General features: G+C 50.2%; 1 protein-coding gene across 3 annotated transcripts in view; it reads left to right on the top strand.

The window, feature by feature from the left end:
• The window catches only part of RPS6KA1 (ribosomal protein S6 kinase A1), a 29,985-nt gene extending 23,416 nt beyond the window's left edge, over window positions 1–6,569 (top strand). For 2 of the 3 annotated variants that reach the window (XM_054648164.2, XM_054648165.2), the window contains 15 exons: window positions 428–465; window positions 535–677; window positions 1,157–1,227; window positions 1,448–1,536; window positions 1,659–1,723; window positions 2,057–2,159; window positions 2,604–2,731; window positions 3,149–3,274; window positions 3,781–3,870; window positions 4,246–4,404; window positions 4,625–4,786; window positions 5,091–5,167; window positions 5,278–5,395; window positions 5,781–5,918; window positions 6,152–6,569. In XM_054648164.2, the coding sequence (XP_054504139.2) occupies window positions 428–465; window positions 535–677; window positions 1,157–1,227; window positions 1,448–1,536; window positions 1,659–1,723; window positions 2,057–2,159; window positions 2,604–2,731; window positions 3,149–3,274; window positions 3,781–3,870; window positions 4,246–4,404; window positions 4,625–4,786; window positions 5,091–5,167; window positions 5,278–5,395; window positions 5,781–5,918; window positions 6,152–6,274 (1,630 nt within the window). In that variant the 3' untranslated portion in view covers window positions 6,275–6,569. The remainder of the gene's footprint in view (window positions 1–427; window positions 466–534; window positions 678–1,156; window positions 1,228–1,447; window positions 1,537–1,658; window positions 1,724–2,056; window positions 2,160–2,603; window positions 2,732–3,148; window positions 3,275–3,780; window positions 3,871–4,245; window positions 4,405–4,624; window positions 4,787–5,090; window positions 5,168–5,277; window positions 5,396–5,780; window positions 5,919–6,151) is intronic. The other variant, XM_077189590.1, reaches the window with a different exon arrangement.
• Window positions 6,570–20,204: the final 13,635 nt, after the last annotated feature.

Raw genomic sequence — 20,204 nt, 5'->3', positions numbered from 1 at the left:
CAAGGCTGCTGCTCCTCGGATCAGTGGTTCCAGCCAGGAGCTGTGTGTGCCACAGGCTGAGCAGAGATCCAGGGCAGTCTCTGCTCCAGCTTTAGGCAGCTGGGAGCCTTCAAAGGGAGAAGGGACCAGGTGGGCTCTGCAGAGCCCACTCCAGCTTGGTTATCCTTGCCTGGGGTATTTGGAGGTCAGAGGGAGGTAACCTCTGGGGCTGTACAGGGGCCTTTGGTTTGCTGTGAAGCCGAGGGTGTGGAGAGGAGGGAGCTGCTCCTGGTCCCACTTCTGTGGTGGAGCTTAAAGCACTGGGAGAAGGGACAGGTAACTTTGGATTCTGGGAGCCAAAGGATGATCTCAGACCATCCCTTGCTGTGCTTGTTCTCACTAGCCCTTACATAGACAGTAACAACTTGTTTTTCCATTCCTGCTGTAGCATCCTCTTGGATGAAGAGGGGCACATCAAACTCACAGGTAAGGGGCTGCACTACAGAGCTGCTGGAAATGTTTGGAGCAGTGTGCTGACAGCTTTCTCTTGTGCAGATTTTGGTTTGAGTAAGGAGGCCATAGACCACGAGAAGAAGGCCTACTCGTTCTGTGGGACCGTGGAGTACATGGCTCCGGAGGTGGTCAATCGCCAGGGCCACTCGCACAGCGCCGACTGGTGGTCCTACGGGGTCCTCATGGTGGGTACCTGCCCGGCACTGGCAATGCCAGCTGCCCCTGCCCTGGGGCACACACACGGCTCTGTGTGTCCTCCTGACCCACACCCCCAGAGAGCCCTAAGGGGCTGTCCAGGCCTCCAGCCAGGAGCACTGGTCCCTCGAGGCTGCTGTGAGGGGGCTGTGGGGTGTGTGGGATGCATGGGGTTCTCCGTGGGCTGTGTGAGGGTGTCCGTGTCCACCCCAGCGCCGGGCCCTCGCTGTCAGTGCAGATCTGGTGCCACCGTCTGGCAGCTGCGGGATCCCAGGGCTCCGGCAGGAGCAGGCGCTGGCCTGGACACGTTCCCAGGCAAAGCCCGAGAGCCAAGCTGCTGCTGGGAACTCGCCTGTGAGCCCTGTCAGAGCCAGGCTTGGGACCCCTCACCAGCAGGAAGGGGCAGTGGCACCTGTGCAATCCTGAGCCTTGCTCAGATATGACCTCCCTTCTTCTCTTTCCCTGCCAGTTTGAAATGCTCACAGGGGCACTGCCCTTCCAGGGGAAGGACCGTAAGGAGACCATGACCCTCATCCTCAAGTAAGAGTTTCTCCCTCCTGTCTGCACAGTAGGGGTGTTGCAAGTGGGGGCTCTTGAAATTCTGTGGCGTTATTTGGCAAGTGGTGCCATATCAGCCATCCGTTTAAAGGGTGCAGTGTAAATGCCAGAGAGATGATTGTGCATTTTGGGGGTGGAGGTGCTGCAGATGCCCTGTGGGTTTTCTTCAAACCTGCAGCTGATTGCATAACTTCCTCCCCAGAGCAAAACTGGGCATGCCACAGTTCCTGAGCGCTGAGGCTCAGAGTCTCCTGCGAGCCCTTTTCAAAAGGAATCCAGCCAACAGATTAGGTAAGACCATTTTTTTTTTGGTTTCTGAGGTTCTCTGTGAGACCTGGCTGTGCTGCCTCCCTGGCTGTCCCCTTGGCTTTGTTGGGGGTTCAGTACAACATGACCCGTGGTGGCTCTTGCAGGGTCTGGGCCAGATGGGGCAGAGGAGATCAAGCGCCACCCTTTCTACTCCACCATCGACTGGAACGTGAGTATCAGAAAGAGCAAATTTCAGCACCACTCAGCACCAGCAACACAGTTCTGGCAGCAGGAATAGCACAGTCCTGATGCTTAGCCAGCTATGGGAGAGCCACCAGCCCCTGTCCCCTTCCCTTCCAATAACCCTTTCCAAAACCAAAACTCTGTCATGTAACTGTCTCATACCTCCCTGAGCTGTAGCAAAATGCTAAGACACAGTTTCACAAAATCTCTTCCTGGCCCTCATTCCTCACCAGCCTTTGCACCCTTTGGGAGAAGGTGCCTGTGGGAGCACTTCCAAGCTGTTTTTGCAGCTGTTTTTTGGGTTTTGTGTGTTTTGCAGAAGCTGTACCGCAGGGAAATCAAACCCCCTTTCAAGCCTGCAGTGGGCCAGCCAGATGACACCTTTTATTTTGACACAGAGTTCACGTCACGGACACCAAAAGGTTTGTATGACTTGAGGCAAAGCCCAGCCTTCCTATGAGATGTCACCCAGTGACTTCACACCAGGGAGTATCCGACACCAGCAGGATAAGGTTTCTGCACAGGGAAGCTTTAGGCTGGATATCAGGGAAAATTCTTCTCCCAAAAGCGTTGTCAGTCCCTGGCACAGGCTGCCCAGGGCAGTGATGGAGCCACCATCCCTGCAGGGGTTTAAAAGTCATGTGAACGTGGCTCTTGGGGACATTGGCAGCGCTGGGGGAATTGTTGGACTCGCTGATCTTAGAGGGCTTTTCCAAGCTGGACAATTCCATGATGGGATGTTAGAGGTAAACTCAGTGCTGCTGGTGTGGATCTTGTCTGAAATAAATTACAGTAGCTCCTGGGAGCAAGGGGGAGGCTTCTGCTCCTCAGGCCCTTCTCGAGCTGTCTCTCAACTCCTGCTGCAGATTCCCCGGGTGTGCCCCCGAGTGCAGGGGCCCATCAGCTCTTCCGAGGCTTCAGTTTCGTGGCAACCGGGTTAATGGAGGATGGCAAAGTCCACCCTCCCCAGCCTGCCCTGCATTCAGTTGTGCAGGTAAGGAATGGGGACAGAGGAACAGCTCTGTGGAGATGCAGAACCTCTGCACCACCTGGAGCCTGAGGCAGTTCTCTTTGGAGTTCTTGCCTTCTGTTCTTTCATCAGCACTGACTGTCACATTGTGCACAGGCTGTCAGGGCAGTGTGGGGCTGTGGCTTTCCTGTCCCCAGGTGGGTCTGTGCTGGCAGGGGGTCTGTAATGCCTGTGGGTTGGGCAACCAAAGGCAAAGGCACCGTGCTTGGTGCAGGCAGCATTGGCCCACTGACCTATATCTGCCTTGTTCTCTCCTCCCGCTCCCCAACGGGAGGAGAAGCTGTGGGATGTAGCAGGCAGTCTGACAGCTCTCTCTGTGCTGCAGTTAACTCATCATGTAGCACAAACCCTTCCCTGAACCTGCCCTTTGTGCCCTGGCAGCAGCTGCACGGCAAGAACATGCAGTTCAGCGATGGGTACGTGCTGAAGGAGGCCATCGGCGTCGGCTCCTACTCCGTCTGCAAACGCTGCATCCACAAGGCCACCAACATGGAGTACGCAGTCAAGGTCCGGGACCTGCCCTCCCAGCTGAGCTCCCCTGTTACATCTTTGCCCAGAGCACCTGTGGCTGCCCCATCCCTGGAAGTGTCCAAGGCCAGGTTGGATGGAACAACCTGGGATAGTGGAAGGTGGCCCTACCCCTGGCAGAGGGTGGAACAGGATGAGCTTTAGGCTCATCTAGGATGTAAAACACAATTTCTGTGCTGCTCTGCAGGTACCTGCACTTCCCTAGGAATAGCAGGGAAGCAGTGTCCTTCTCCCTCAGAGGGAGGAGAGCATCTCATCTTCCTGTGCAAAGCTGTGGCTACATCAGGTCTTAACAAAAGACATAAAATTTTGTGGGTTGGGGAGACAGAATTGATGAAGTAATTTAAGTATTTCTAGAGCTAAAGAGATGAGGGAACAGAGTGGATACGGCACAGGAGCTCTGCAGGGCTCCAAACTCGGCTCATGTGTTTTGTCCTGGCTCCTTCCCCATCCGTGGTGGCTGCAGTGTGTCCCTACTCTTGCAGGTGATTGACAAGAGCAAGCGAGACCCTTCTGAGGAGATTGAGATCCTGCTGCGGTACGGGCAGCACCCAAACATCATCACCCTGAAAGATGTGAGTGTGCCTTGAGAGACTTCCCCGTGCTTTGGTTTAGGAAGGGCAGGCTGGCAGGGGCAGAGCTCAGCCCCAGCAGGGGCAGCCCAGCTCCACGTGTTGCTGTTTCTCTTCCCCAGAGGGTGCTGGCACTGCCCAGGCTCCCCAGGGAATGGGCACGGCCCCGAGGCTGCCAGAGCTCCAGGAGCTCTTGAACAGCACTGGAACAGTAATCCCTGTGGGTCCCTTCCAGGTTGGGATATTCCATGATTCTGGGGTGGGGAAGCATCCCCAGAGCCACCTCTGCTGATCCCTGTCTGCTCCCTGGTGATGGGAGTACAAAAGGGAAGCTGTGGAAGCACATTTTGGTTACCCCACCCATGTTTTCTTTGGCAGGTGTACGATGATGGAAAGTACGTGTACCTGGTGACCGAGCTCATGAGGGGAGGGGAGCTACTGGATAAAATCCTCAGACAGAAATTTTTCTCAGAGAGAGAAGCCAGTTCAGTCCTGCACATGATCTGTAAAACAGTGGAGTATCTGCATTCCCAAGGGGTGAGTGTGGTCACGACTGTTTCCCTGGAAGCTCCCTGGCATTACACTGTGCTCCCTCTCCTCCAGGGAGTAACACTGCCCATCAGGACAATTATTTCTTGCTGGTGTTGCCCTCTTGGCAAAGCAGATGTGGGGCCAGAGCAGGGGATGAGTGACCTCAGGCAGCTTTCAGACCTTTATCTATGTGGGGTACAAGCACAGCCCTTTTTTGGCTCCACAGGTGGTTCACAGGGACCTGAAGCCCAGCAATATCCTCTACGTGGATAAATCAGGGAACCCTGAGAGCATCCGAATTTGTGACTTTGGCTTTGCCAAGCAGCTCAGGGCTGAGAACGGGCTCCTCATGACCCCCTGTTACACAGCAAACTTCGTGGCACCTGAGGTGAGCACCTTACTGACCTGAGACCCTTCAGCAGTCCCCTTGTCCCTCCCCTAACCCGTGCTCCCACTTGGCACAGTGGGTCTGCCCTGTTCCCATCGCCATCCCACCCTGGAAGAGGCAATTACAGAAATACCACTTGTAGTAATGAATCTATTTTGAATCCTGATACTTTAGTCCCAGACTTTGCTGTTCTGTCCAGCTCTGGAAGCTTTGCATATGGACTGCACCCAGGTCAAGCCCCTCTTCTGAAATGAGCTCAATGACAGGAATCAAACACTTTTTTCCATTTGCTTGTTGTGTTCAGGTCCTGAAACGCCAAGGCTATGACGAGGGCTGTGACATCTGGAGCTTGGGGGTCCTGCTGTACACGATGCTGGCAGGGTAAGGCAGCGGCGGGGCTGTGACCCTGTCCCCAGTGTGCTCTGTGGGGACAGCTGTGCCTCTCCTCCTGCCTGGGTCAGGAAATCCAGGGCTCTCTCCTCTCTCCCCAGCTGCACTCCCTTTGCAAATGGTCCCAGTGACACTCCAGAAGAGATCCTGACACGGATAGGAGGGGGGAAGTTCTCCATCAGTGGGGGCAATTGGGACACTATTTCTGACATGGCCAAGGTAGGGTTTGATACTTGTTTGATACTTGTTTGGGTTAGGGTTGCTGTGAGGCAAATATAGAGCAGGCTGGGGAGGGAGCACACAAGAAACAGAAGAAAACCAGCACTGCAGCTTCTACCCAAGTCCCTCACAACAGCTTTGTTTCAGCTCTGGCTGTGATATTTGCATGGAAAACCAACCTTGTGCTTGACCCATGTGGGGTTTGCTCTGTGTTCTACCCCCCAGGCCTGCCAAAAACATATTTCATACAAAAAGACATTGATGTCTGGGGACTTTAAACTTGGCCTCTGCATTTAAATCCTACTCTGGGGGCGTACACAGGTGGGTTTTTTGCATTTAAATTATGAAATCTTCTAAAGTCTGACTTTCCAAATGATGCCTGTAGGATCTGGTATCAAAGATGCTCCATGTAGATCCTCACCAGCGTCTCACAGCCAAGCAAGTCCTGCAGCATCCTTGGATAACCCAGAAGGACAGTTTACCCCAGAGCCAGCTCAATCACCAGGACATTCAGCTTGTAAAGGTACAAAATCGGGAGTGGGAAAGCAGGAGGGAAGTTTGGAGAGGTGTGAGCCAGGGCAGGCAGTACAGACAAGCAGGGGTTTTTGGGAGGAAAGAAAGGGGAGATTCTTTAATGAAACAAGAAAGATGCTTCTGGCTTTGCTTGTGGATGTGGCTGCTCTGGTCCCATCTTGTAAACCATGAGTCTGAAGTAGCTCTCCTGCACCTGAGTGACTCCTCTGTGCCCCTCTCCAGGGTGCCATGGCTGCCACGTACTCGGCACTGAACAGCTCCAAGCCAAGCCCTCAGCTGAAGCCCATCGAATCCTCCATCCTGGCACAGAGGCGGGTGAAGAAGCTCCCCTCCACCACCCTGTGAGGCCCCACGGTGCAGGAACAGCCCAGATTTTGCACACCTACGGAAGAGAGGGACAGGGGACGGGCAGAGTCTGCACAGGGGCTCCCTTGGGGACTTGCTCTCAAGAGGCCAAGTGCCTTCCTGCTCCTGAAAGACTGGCTCCTCCTCATGTGAACTGATCTTTGCTGAAGAACTTCACTGTAAACTTTTTTGACGTGTAAATTGTCGATTTATAAAGAAATCCATCTGTGTATATGAGAACTAGAATGTATAACTGATGTCAAGTGGCACTAAAAAGCAGCTCTGATTCACCCTTCCCTGTGTAGGACCAGGTATTTGTTGTCGCTACAGCATTTCTGGGAACTGATCCTCTCCAGCTCCACAGCAGCTGGAAGACTGTGTCACACTTGGGGTTTAGGCTTTGGGGCTTTTCCTCTCTCCAACCTTTGGATGCATTTCCCAAAGCCAGCCCTGCAGCCTCCCAGCCAGCAGCACTCGTGTCCATGAAGGACCTCCCTCCCCTCCAAGTCCTGTGTGTTTGTTCCATGTAAGGTGGATTTTGCAGCCTCTGTTTCTCCCTCTCTCCTGTGCTCCCCCAGCCCAGCCAGCAGCTTAGATCTCTGAACAAAACACACCACGTTTTTTCCAAGCCCTCCTGCAGATGCTCAGCAGGCCAGGACACTTCCTAGATTTGGCTCATTCCTTCCCTCTGCTCTCCTCTCTCCATGCTCTCCCATCACTGTGGAGTTTGTCACCTGTGCAGGGGGGATGACGACAGAAGCTCGTCCCTGGCAAACCTTTGGGCTGGCTCTGGCTGCTGCTTTTACCATGTGGGGTTTTCCTTCCCCTCAGTAGGAAGCTCTGAACTTTATTTTTAATTTAACTTAGTTCTCCAGCCGTGACTCAGGGTTTCTCTCTGACTCTGACATAAACATGCCATTCAGGGGCTGTCCTGTGACTGACTGGGAGCTGCAGAACCAGCGACCCCCGGCGTGCCCCAGCATTTCCCGCCCTTCCCAGGTTGTTCCTCTGTGCTGTGCAGGGACAGTGCTCCCTGTCTGCCTTCTGGAAAAGCTGCACAGCTTTTGATCAGGCCCTGAAAACCAGCAGTGCTGCTTAGGGCAGCCTCTCATGCTACCTTCTCTCACTGGGAGGTGACCACAACAGTCTTGGAATGAGGCAAGAACCAACAGAAATGGGGAATTTCTTACTCAGGACACTTGTGTGCTTATAGAAACCAACACTTGGAGACAAACTGTCCTAGAAATAAATAGCCACCCCAGTCTGACCTGCAAGAAACTGCCCAAGCTCCATGGTTCCATGGTGGCAGTTTCTGGGAGCAGCAGGATTGCTGCAAGGGCTGCAAAGAGAGCTCAAGGATGTGACTGGAGCCAGCAAAGGTTCTCATGTGAATTTCTGCTACTTTTAGCTGATCATGTCACAAGAGAGGAAACTTGCTTTTTTGTTCAGTCCCAGTTGGCTCTAAAATGGAGAATTCCATAAAAATAATTATGTGAGATGCACAGTGCTCTTCTCCTGTACCCTCATCCAAGCAGGTCCTGTGAGCAGCCAGTGAGAAGCTGAACTGGTCACAATTTCTTCCTCCCTGTATTCCAAGTGCAGCCTGAGTGTCCAGTGCTTCTGAGAGGAGGAGGCCAGCTCCAGTCCACAGTGGATCTTCTTACTGGCATTGTCACCAACCCCAGCAGACAGGAATTTTATGTTTTGCTGAGATCCGGGGAGGGGGACACTCCACCACCCAAAATGCCTTCCTTAAAAATACTTGTGGCACGATGTTCCCTACAACTCCACAGTGACTCTTGTGCCAGTGCTGTGCAAATGGTAGGTGCGACCTGCTACCAATACAATAATCACATTTTTCTGCAGCTGGGCTCAGTCCCTTTGGGTGTTGCAGGAACATCCACAGATTTTCAGACTATTTTCTACATTATGTTTCAGGGAAGGTCTGGAGTGGTGGATGGGTTGGATGCCAACCCACCGTGGGTGGGTGGGGATCGGTGCTCTTAAACCCTGGGGTTTAGGGGGTCTTAAACCAAATATTTGTCCTGGTTTGGGGGATAACTGGTTATTTGTATGAAATTGCAAATGTTTTCAAATGTCAGTTAGGAAAAACATTACAGCCCTTGCTAAATCCTCCCTGTGATGTGCTGGTGTGAGGCCAGCTGGGGACAACTCAGGGGTGTGGGGACAACCAGGTGCAGATCAGTGTGGGCAGAGGGAGAGCAGCCCTCAGCTGCTGCAGGTTCTGCCTGGCCATGAGACGATACCTGAGGTGTCAGACCCCGATACCTGGGGTGTCAGACCCCAAATCCAGGAGCATCAAAGCCCTCTGCCACCCTCGGGTCTCCAATCAGAAGAACTTTGTGCTTGGAGCTTCTGAAACCCCCCATCCCCTTGGAGAAGAGAGAGAACAAGAAGGGCTACACCTTCCTCTCCAGAGGGCTTTTAACTGCGTTGTTCTGAGTTATCCATAAGTAAAATAAGCCTTGAGTTTCAGTTCCAGATCAACCAAGTGCTGTTACTTTTTTAATTGCAGTGCTCAATAAAATTGGACTTGTGAATTTTCTGTATATGAGAGCTGTAGGTGTTTATGATGGGTTGGGCTCCCTCCTTCCTTTTCCAGTTTTGTCCTGACCTTTGCCAAAGTACTGTTGTCATATTAACTGAAATTGCATTATTTGAGGTAAAAGTTGGGTATCTAATGCCTCCTGAGGGGGGGAGAGACCAAGTGATTTGCTCTTGCAGGAGTTTGGGGTCGTTCAGCTGTAACTTGGGAGAAAGAGGATACAGAGGATATCACAAATTGTCTTGGTTTTAAAAGAGGCAAAAATTGATTTAACTTCCATACATAAGGACATCTTCACAAGGAAAGCTATTTCTGTTAGTTCAGGTATTTAATAGTGGATTTGATCTTTAAGCTTTTGTCCTGAATAGGTCTGAATGAAAGCTCAAGGGAGCAGAAATCCCGGAATCCAGCCTCAAACTGCTGAGTCTACCTGGAAATAACCTCTGCAGAAAAAACATATTGATCCACAGTCAAGGAGCCCGAAAATAATGTTGAACAGCTCTATATAATACTGTTTCTGTATAATACAGGTTAAATTTTCCTGTTTTGGGGCATAAATCAGTCATTTCTCTGTTGTAGGGGCTGACCCCACTGAGAGGATATTTCCCTTCTTTCCCACTGTGTAGCTGTGCCTTTCCCTTGCTGACCTCTGTCAAATTCACCAGGGCATCAATAAATGTCCTTTGGCCTGGGAAATATTCCCATCAAGATTCAGTTTAAAAATGAAGGCCAGTAATTTTCCCAACAATCATCTTCTCTTTCTTTTTCATAGTGAAACTTCACTGAGCAACTGATCTGTGGTTTTAACTTTTTAAACTTTAATGCAAATCCCTCTCCAAGTTCCCACCTCTGAGTTAGTCCATGTAATTCTTTTTTCAGCATCTCTAGGCACTGGTGGATGGTGAACTGTGCAGCTGGAGGCCTCCTGGGTGCCACCACCTTCTCGTGGTGGCCACGGCCACTTCCCAAGGCCGCGGGAGGCTTCGGAAGTACTCGGTGACTGCGAGTGAGTTCCACGGGATGCGGGGTGGATGCTGCGCTTTCATGGAATATTCAACAATTTAATCCCTCTTTCAAGGCAAAGAAAACATTTAAAATATTTCAAGGTCTTCTTTCGGCAGTACATGGGGGCTGTGAATAAAACCTTCACTCACGCCGGGGAAGCCGCAGGTCCGCTGCCACTCCATTCCTTGCCTCTGGTTATTAAAACATCAAGCTGTCTTAGTGCCTCAGCTCAGCCTCCCTCCCTTTGTGTGCCACTGAACACCTGCCATTAATACTAATTCGACTCCGGAGGGAAACTCCCTTTCAGATATGCTTGTCTGAAAATAAATTGACATGTAAAAGGTCTCTTTTGTCGAAGTGCAGGGAAAGTGCCGGGTGAGGAGCCGCTGCTCACAAAAGGAGCCACTGACTTTAAATGATGTGTGGAGGGGTGAGAAATGCGAGAGGTGGGGGTGATGCTGTAACTGGGCTGATGGGATCACACTGGAGAAGAATCCCAGAGCTGCAACCTCTGTTTGGTGTTAGATTTTGAGGTTTTGGGTGGTTTTTGTCTAAACCCTTGCTTGTCTCAGGGTGAATGGCCAAGGACCCCTTTGGAGAAAAGTCTTTTTGTTTTAGAAAAAATTGTTATTATAAATATCTGCAATGAAAACTAAAAGCAGTAGTTGAGAGCCCTTCGATTTGAACATGTAATGAGCTCCTGGGTTCTGTTGTTTTTCCTGGGACAAAAGTTTGTATCTCTTTCAATTAGGAAGCAGCAGAAGAATCCTTGGTTAGAGTGTTTATTCTGTCCCACAGGCAGCAGTGTGAGCCAGCAAAAGGTCAATATTTTTATTTTTAATGTAAAGAATTATTTGCTTTGAGCTCCTCATACCCCAGGGCGACCATGGTTCTCTCCTATGAAAACATTTTTAAGTCAGTTCTTTGGGCCAAGCTTTGGAGAGAGTGACACTGCTTGAAATCTGTGTTGGTGCTGAAACGACAGCCTCATGGCTGGGAATGAAATTGAAGTGTTGTGGACCTGACATTCGGCTGCTGCTCACTGGGATTCTGCTTCCCCTAGCGAAGAAATAATTCACTTCATAATGAAGATCAAGTCAAAATATGTTCAGGGCTTGAAATAAGAAATAAAAAAGGAATTGTGGCAATTACAGAAACATTCCAGATTTGCTGGTGTCGCGCCTGGTTTATCAAACAAGCTCTCAGTGCTGCTGAGCTCCAATGCCATCTTCCTTTTAAACAGCAGATGGTGTTAGAAACCTGTAACAGGTGGAAGCTCTCCAGTTTTATGTGAGAGATCAAAAGTAGCAGCAATTCTGTTTCCCACGGGGTAGTTCCTCCCCGAGCTGAACAGCAAGCTGACCCTTTGCTTGGCGAGTTCTTATAGAGGGGAAAACTTCTGAATTACACATATTCATATGAAAGAAAGGGATTCTGATTTCACTTATTCTGGTTATAATAAAAGGAACCTGGTGATGGCCTTCATAACCCTCTGCTAGCAGCTCTAAAAGAGAGATGTAGTGGGGGAAATGGGCTCTGTTTGCTGGTGTGCCTTAAAATCCGGCTCCAATCTGCCAGATCTGTTGGTTCCTTGTCTACAACAGCACTTCGCATGCCTAAAGTGTTTTATAAACATTTAATTACCGCAGCTTTTGACTCAAAGCCAGGAATCTCTCATTCATCTGCTCCTTGCGAGGGCTGTAAAAATGATATTCAAATCACAGAATTACAGGAAGGGCTGAGTTCAAACCCCAGCTAAAGCAACCTGCATTGCTGGGATCCATGAGCGCCGCTCGTCCGCAGGGCTGCGTTTCCAAAGGGAGCGACTCCAGCAGTGGAAATGGAAACGTGGCTTGGAATGCAGAGAGATCTGAGGGGCTGTCAGTACCCCAGGACACGGAGCTGCATTTTAATCATGTTAGGGAAACGAGATGCTAAATTCTGTCAGCTGGTGTGCCATGAACTTCTGAGGCAGGCGGGGAGTGTGGTTCTGTCTAGACCAGAGCCCTGTTTGATCCCCCAGCCCTGGTGTATTTGTTAAAAGTCGCCTTTTTCCCACCCACCAAACCACTTGGAATTTTAACGTCTGCTCCACCCCAACTCCCAGCTCTGTTTCTTAAAAGGGGAAGCCCCCAGGAGTCGTGGGGTTTGAGCCACCAAGTGGAGGCAGCAACTAAAGATCAAGAACTTGTATGGGATTAATAATTTCCATCCGACCATCTGCCTCTTTCGCCAGCTCCCTTTCCTGAAGAGCACATTGCACCTGCAGAACAGGGTGTGCAGGAATAGAAATCATTTACTTTCCATGAAAATTGTCCAGAGCAGATGTGCTGCCCCATCCCTGGAGGTGTCCATGGCTAGGTTGGCCAGGGTTTGGATCAGCCTGGGATGGTGGCAGGTGTCCCTACCCATGGCAGGGGGTAGGACTGAGTGGGCTTTTAAGTCCTTCCAACCCAAACCCTTGTGGGATTCAATAAAAAAAAAGAGCTGTTGGCTGGCTCTGTGTCTCTTGGTGGATCCCCACAAACAATCACTGATGGGCAGGGCAGGGAACCCAGAGAAGCTGTTCCTCTACAAGCTGACCCTGATCTCACTGGCTTGAGGAGAAACTCTCGAGGAGAAAACCTCCATCTGCACCTGCTGACCCCTCCAACCTTCACTGCCGCTCTGAAGGCAGACTGTGAGCCCCTTTAATAAGCTGCTGGCAATCAGCCCCTTTTTAATGAGACAGATCCCCAGTTTCAAGGCCCTGGATCACTCAGTGCTCGCTTTCTGCTCTGTGAATTGTGAGCACACCACAAGCAGCCACTCTCAAAGTAATCCCGGAGTCTCTTTTCCTGCCCTGTTTAAAGACAGGGTAGGGAGTCCTGTGATGTTTCATTAAAGCTGGCTTTTCTCCTCGTGGCAGAGCAGATTTAATCAGACCTGCCTCCTAGTTCCAGCTGCTGGGTTGGAGCGCTCTGATCTGTGCACTGGGTGCACGTCTAATTATGGAGGCAATTCCCATGGATACCGAGAAGAATTGCCTGTGCTGGCAAAAAATTATCCCAGCTGGGAAAATGGGGAAGGAGAATGTGTTGAAATATTCGGAAAGAGATCTCAAAAGTTTCTGGAAATGTAAATGAAAAACATTTCTGGTTCTTACACCACAATGTGCAAATCTTGATTATTTTAAAACTAAGATATGGGTTGGTTTGTAATAGATTATCCCAAATTGCTGTTCTGTCGTGCTACTGGAGGATTCACCAGCACCACAGAACTGTATTTCTCCCTCCTTGTTACCTGCATCCACTCAGGAATGCTTTCCCACCTTCGCTTCTCACCGGGGCAGCAGCAGAGGTGTGTTTGCAGAAAATGTCCGACCGTTTGTTTCCACCAGGGCACACCCTGGGCGAGGCACAGCGAGGGCTGGTAATTCTGGTTCCTTCTGCAGTGCCGCCTGGGACCTGGGTGAGTTCCTCCTCTTTGTGCCTCATCCTTCTGAAATGTATGAATTTAAATAACTTATTTCTGTATAAATTAGTGTTTGAAAGATCTGTTAAAGACAAAAGTGCACTCCCTGGTCAAAGGAGAGGGGGAAATACCTGGGTAAGCACTGCTCAGATGTGGAAAATTAAACAAATATGATTTTAAATGATTTTGTAATTGTTCAGCTGCAAGGCGTCATGTTCAAACTGCATGGGAAAAACCAGATTTCTTAATTTAACTACACAAATTCAAACGTCTTTTTGAGGGTGATTTTTTTTCCTTTGGGTTTGTTTGGAGATTTTTAGGAACATTCTAATCAACTCCGTAATGGTTGCAACTTGTATTTATTTCACTAATTTCTCTCCAGCAGGGGCTCAGACACTTTCCATGATGTTGCTGGCTAATGTAAACACACAGAATAAGGAAAGCTGTGGTACTATTAGGGTGTATTTCCATCTCTTTCTCATCCAGGGCACCTGCTCCCCTTCCCCTCCCCTCCTCCCAGTCTTCCCAGCTGTCTGTCTGTCTCATTTATGTCAATTAGAGATTCAATGCTGCCTGATTTAATTGGCCTGACTTTCTCCTCTAACAGAAACCCGAGCGCAGGCCGGGCAGGCAGCAGCTCCTCCGCTCTCCGCTGGGGCTGGAGCCGGGAGGGCCGGGGCTTGTTTGCAGCACAGAGCACAATAACCTGTTTGTTACCCTGGCCAGGGAGAGCTTGGTGACCTCCTAACGGGGATGGGACCCAGGCAATGATGTCATTGGAAAGCTTGGGGGGATTTCTGAGTGCTCCAGGAATTTGTGTGACCAGTCCCTCACTGTGGGTTGGCTTTTAGGGGAGAGCTGGAGATCCCTGGCAGTGTCCAAGACCAGGGTGGACAGGGCTTGAAGCAACCTGGGACAGCGGAAGGTGTCTCTGCCCATGGCAGGGGGTGGAACCAGATGAGCTTTAGTTCCTTCCAAGCCAAATCAGCCTTTCTATGATTCTATGATTTGCTGTGTTGCCTCCTGCCAGGAGGTGACTCGGTGTGCCCTGAGGTCAGAGAGTGACAGAACTTCCCCAGGCTGTGGCCACAGAGGGCTCATCCTTCTGCTTAGGCTTAACCATGAGTGAGGCTGACCAAAACCCAGCTTTTACAGAGTTTACATGAGGGCCTGACCCTGTGCCCCTCTGGACAGCAAACCTCAAAGCAAACCAGCCCTGACAAAATCTCTGCCGCCCCTCCGCTCCCCCTCCCACAGCCCAATCCCAGGAAGCAGCCCTGACCTACTTCTCGGCTCCTCGCTCACGTCTCCCTCACAAATTACACGGAGCTGGCCCGCGGAGGCGTCAATATTGAACAGCAACAGTACCATCTAGTGACTTGGGCTTCCCGGGAGCATCACTCAGCCGGGAACAGGGAATCTGTGAATTAGGGAGGCCAAGAAGGTCCCAGATTTGCAAACGAGATCCCATCTCTCGGTTCATTTGGATTAAGGAAACAAATCATGCTATCTTCCAACAGTCTCGGGATATTTTATCAGAGAGCTGTGTGATGCTTCCTGGGGAGCCGGTCCCGTTTCCAGCCTCCTGACTCCCCGCTGAACCCGGCCCTGCCCCACGCTCCCTCTGCTGGCAACCAACTCCTCGATTTCACACGTTCCCAGCTCCTCGCACACCCACTCGCCCCCACAGCACCAAATCCCGGCAAAGGCATCAGAGGAAATTGAGGGCTGTGGTGAGTTCTCACTCCCGATAAATGTGCACGTTCTCGCTCTGACGAGCCACTAGTGAAATCCCGAATTGGATGCGTGAAATAAATAGATACAATTCAATTTAATCAATCAAAAATAGGCCCAAACCCAAGCGTAAAGGGCCCGCTCTGCACAGATCTGAAATTACACACTCGGCAGCTGAAGGGAGGAAATCAAATTAGAGCATTTCTTTCCCCATCAAAGGACATTAGTCCCGATCCAGGTCCATTATGCTCACGGCGTGCAGAGCTATCCCTGTCAGCATCCCGGCTGACCGAGGCACCGTGTGGCGGTACCGGGTTACTGACGGGCTATGGCACGGTCTGTGTTTGAGGTGACAACTTTTCTCAGCTGTCCTGCAGCACACACGTCCATGTCACCTCCCTCCCAGTGTCAGATGTGCAAAATGCACCGAACTGGGGAGAGGTGACACAAAAGCCACACCACAGAACCTCAGAGCTCAAGCACGCTGTACCACAGGAGAAATCGCTTTGCTGGCTAATCAAACACATCCCCTCCTTGCTGCCAATAGCGCAGCACTGCCCTGAGTCCACTCAGCCTTGCTCGTGGGCTGATGAGTGCCTGACAATTTTCTGGTCTCAAATTAAACAGAAAACTAAATTAGCAAATTAATTGTTTGCCGTGTTTTTCCTTAGTCCCCATCAGCTGCCTCAGGTCCTGCAGCCAATCCAGAGGCCCTCTCCGCAGTTCCCAGTAGAAGGTGGAGCCCTGCACTGGGTCCTGCTATCTACCAAGTGTCAGTCATGTTAATTTTAAATTACTTTTGTACAGCTTGGTGTCAAAACGATTAAAGCATGAAAAGAAAAACTGAACTAGAGGGAGGAAAGAGGGGGGAGAGGGAGAATATGAATAATTTACCTTGCATTTACAGCAAGGACACTTGGATTTCCTTAATTCTTCAACTCTGAGAAGCCTGAAACTTCTGTTTCTTCAGCTGTCACCTGCTTGGGACTATACCCAAGGGTGTGCTCTGGATCACAGACCACCAGAACCACAGAGTGCTTTGGGTGGGAAGGGACCTTAAAGCCCATCCCATCCCACCCCTGCCATGGCAGGGACACCTCCCACTGTCCCAGGCTGCTCCCAGCCCTGTCCAGCCTGGCCTTGGGCACTGCTAGGGATCCAGGGGTGGCCACAGCTGCTCTGGGCACCCTGTGCCAGGGCCTCACCACCTTCTGAGTAAGGAATTTCTTCCTAATGAGGATCCTACAAGGATCTGGGATCTAGTTATCACCTCATTGGTGGTCTACAGGGAAGTGCTAACTGCTCACAGCACAGTGAGGGGATTTCACCTCAGTTTCTTTCCAGGAAAGGCTTTTTTCCACACTGTATTCCCAGGCAGCTGCAATCACCGACATGGACAAACCCACTCACCCACGTACAGACCTTTTCTCCCCTTCCCAGTGCTCCACTCCCAACTGGGTTTACTCCATGACTCGCACGTACTGTGCTAGATAATTACATACTCAGAAAATACAGAAATGCCTAATCAGATACAGCCTTAAATGCGCAAGAATTAGGGTTGTAGGATTGCGGCGTAGCATCCCTGGAGCTCTCTGCATCTGGCTCACAAAACCAGCCCACGTGCACTGTGAAAATGTTGGGTTTGGGGCACAGACTGCTTTTATCTCCCTTATTAGCTCCATCCATGAATTCTTTGTCTTGCCAGCTACTGAATGGTGTCATCAGTGGTCTTTGAAATACCATTCTAAATCTGTTGAGGCCAGGACAACAGCAAAAAGATTTGTAAGAGGGCACAGCACCAGAAAATGTGAATCAAGTTCAGCCACTTCTGTTGATATTTATGCTGTATCTGGCTTCTACATCAATGCATCTTCCATTCATTACAAAGGGTATAAATATTAGGAATTATTGTGTCATGAGGGATGTGCAATGAAGTGCTTTGGTAGACGATCACTAACAGGGTGACAGAGCTGTTTGGGAAATGAAAGAGGCTCAAGCCCCCAGTGTAATGTATCCTGCAGGATGTGTGTGGGCTTGAACTGATTTGTCAAAAGCAAAGAAAACAATTTTACTAATGGGTGTTTGATGAAAAATGAGCATGATGCCTTGGAAATTTCATTGCTATCTTGTGCTCTCTCTCTGTGGCAGCCATGGAGAGGAGACACCTCTATCTTCTACCTGCATTTTACTCCTTTGGCCTTAGGACTAACTCAGCCTTGCTGGATGCCAGACAGGTCATGTGGAGGGCTGAGGAGTGTGTTTGAAACACCCTCCTCCTCCAAAAGCACCTGCCTGACTCCTCCAGCGTGTTTGCTTTGGCTGGATAATCTCCCTGCAATCTCCACCTCATACGTGGGAGTTGTGACTGGGCAGCAGCGTTGCTGGGGCTTCCACTTGAGCACAGAGGCACAGGAGCGATTCTCTCCTTAACAGAGGGATTCCCTTCTCATGACAGCGCTCCCTCAGCCTCTGATTCACAACTATACTGTTTAAATGACTTTCCTTTCCCATTTAGGGAACTCCTGTAAACTTCTCTCATCCTGTGCCAGAGACCTGGCAGAAGGCTGGGAAGCCGGAAAGCAGCGTCCCCTGCACTGCCTTTCAGTGATACCGCTTCAAATGCACCGAGTCCCAAGTACTCTGGGCCCATAAACCCAGCTTTCCCTGGTTAAAATGTGCCCAGCTTTATTAAACTAACACCTTTTTTACTGGATTCTGCTGTTCTGGATTCAGTAGAATGTCTGCTTAGGATTGAGTTACTTGAATGAGTTTAAAACTACGAAATGTTGTCAGCCAGAACGTTAAAAACGCAGGTATAAATACTGCCTGGATCTAGTAGTCACTTAAAGCACAATTGCAAACCAAGCAGCACTGCCCTTCCACCTGGCACTGGGGAGCCAACACAACTGGGAGGCAAGACAAGGATTTGTATTGAATCTGTTATCAAAAAATCACTCCCAACTGCAAAATCTTTATGTAGCAGTCATTAAATGGTTCCAAATTCTAAACAGTCTGCCAGGCAGGCAATTAACATCATTAACTGAGCAAAATGAATCCAGAATAATTAATTTGGACTTAATTGCAGGACCCAAGATGTATCTTTACCTTTTGCAGCCGCTCTGAGGATCCTGGTGTTGGGCACATTGTCCCTCACAGTTCCTGGGAATCTGGAAACAATCCACCTCAGCTCAAAATTTTTGAAGGAGTTGTTTTAATTTACTCCAGAGAAAGCTGAGTGTGTGCAAAGTCACCGATCTGCTGATGAGTAATCGGGGAGCTTTTGTGTTTTAATATTTTGATGTTTAAGGGAAGCAGTGTGAGGCTGACAGAATAAATCCAAGCATTTACAAGCTGTTCTGCACTGACTGGGGTACAAAGAGCAAAGGAATAAAAGTTCCACAAAGAGCGCATAACTAAAAGATTTTAACACAGCTCATCTTTAACTGAGCGGTGCTGGAGGAGTCTAAAGCCAAGAGATGATTCCTGGTCCAAGAGCTGGAGGCTGCCCTTTCCAGTAGATCCTGAACTACGGAATTTAGAGCTAAAACCCAAGGACACAGGAGTTCAAAGAGATCCTCCCCCATCAATTTACATTTGGGGTTTAGGTTTGTAAATGAAGCCACGTAGGGATTTAGGAATGGTGTTAAGGAAATGGATAGGAAAGGTGCTGGGCATCTAAAATCAGGAAATTTCTATGGAAATACTTGGCTGCTAACAGGATTTATGGGTATCTCCTTGTTCTAATGGACCTTTCTCTTCCACATAATTCCATTACATGTTCCCTGCCTTTCCTGTGTAGTCCCAGCATCCCTGAAACTTGTGGATTCAGTAGAGGAAGGGGCTTTGGGCATCAAAGAGTTGCATTGTAACACCAGAAAGGATCAACAGCTCCACATTTAAAGGGGGGCAAACTGGAAACCAGCAGAGCTGGACAGGAGCTGGTACGAGGCACCAATCTGGAGAAGGCAGAGGAAGTGAGAGGCCTTTAAGTGCAGGGCAGGATCACCCCAGCCGGTATCTAATGAACCACACGGTATTTACTGCCCATGTTTGTGTATCACAGGCATTTATCAGCATACTCACTCTACCCTCCTGGTTTTTTCCACTTTTTTTTCTTTTTTTTTTTTCTTTTCTGTGGCTTACATGTGTTAGGCATTTGTACTATTGTGTCATTAAATAATTCAAGTATTAAAGTGCAGACCCCAAAAGCCTCTTGGGCTTGAGATATTCTTCAGCCTAGTCTAATGGGAAGGAGTTTTACCTCTACTGAAGTTGTGCAAAAGTGAGGTGAACAGAAGCACGTCCACACGTGGGAAAAAGGATAACCCAGTGTATCCAGAGCCAGGAAGGGTTGCACTCGGTGATCTCAGAGGTCTTTTCCAACCGAACTGATTCTGTGGAAGCACCACAGGTGTGTGAATTGGCCCGGATTCCTCCGTCTTTTTCACTCAGGCAATGTCAGCCCTTCGCCAGCCTCGGAGGCGGCCGGGCTCCCCCGCAGCCTCGGCAGGCAGAGGGCAGCAAAGGAGCCTTTTCACGTTTTTCTTTTTTTTCTTTTTTTTTTTTTTTTTTTTTTTTTTGTTCTCAGCCCGTTGCAGTCGGAGCTTTCCAGCCCGATTGTGCTAAAACGCTTCTGTACCAGCGTTTTGCATTTACCAGCCCGGCCTCCCCTCCCCCGCGCCACCTCAGCCCGCTCCCAGGGCCCCGGATCCAGGGATCGCCCCCATCCCAAGGAACTCGGGGGAAAAGGGGCTCTTTTTGGAGGATCTCTTCCCCCTGTCCCCTGGCCATGCCGGGCTCTTTTCCCCCACCCCACCCCGTTGCGTTCCCCCGCTCCCCAGCCCTCAGTTTTGGGGGTAGAGAGACGCTCCCAGCTTGTGAGGAAAAAAATTGGGGTCTTTCCTCCACACCCCGGGATGTGAGGGGAAAGGGGCGAGTCTGCTCTTCCGGACCCCAGGTTGTGAGGGGAAAAGGGGAGTCTGCTCTTCCAGACCCCAGGTTGTGAGGGGAAAACGGGGAGTCTGCTCTTCCAGACCCCAGGTTGTGAGGGGAAAGGGGGAGTCTGCTCTTCCAGACCCCAGTTTGTGAGGGGAAAGGGGCGAGTCTGCTCTTCCAGACCCCAGGTTGTGAGGGGGAAAGTGGGAGTCTGCTCTTCCAGACCCCAGGTTGTGA

Source organism: Agelaius phoeniceus, chromosome 22 (genome assembly GCF_051311805.1).
Source record: "Agelaius phoeniceus isolate bAgePho1 chromosome 22, bAgePho1.hap1, whole genome shotgun sequence".
Classification (NCBI taxonomy): Eukaryota; Metazoa; Chordata; class Aves; order Passeriformes; family Icteridae; genus Agelaius; species Agelaius phoeniceus.
This window is presented reverse-complemented; position numbering and strand designations above follow the sequence as displayed.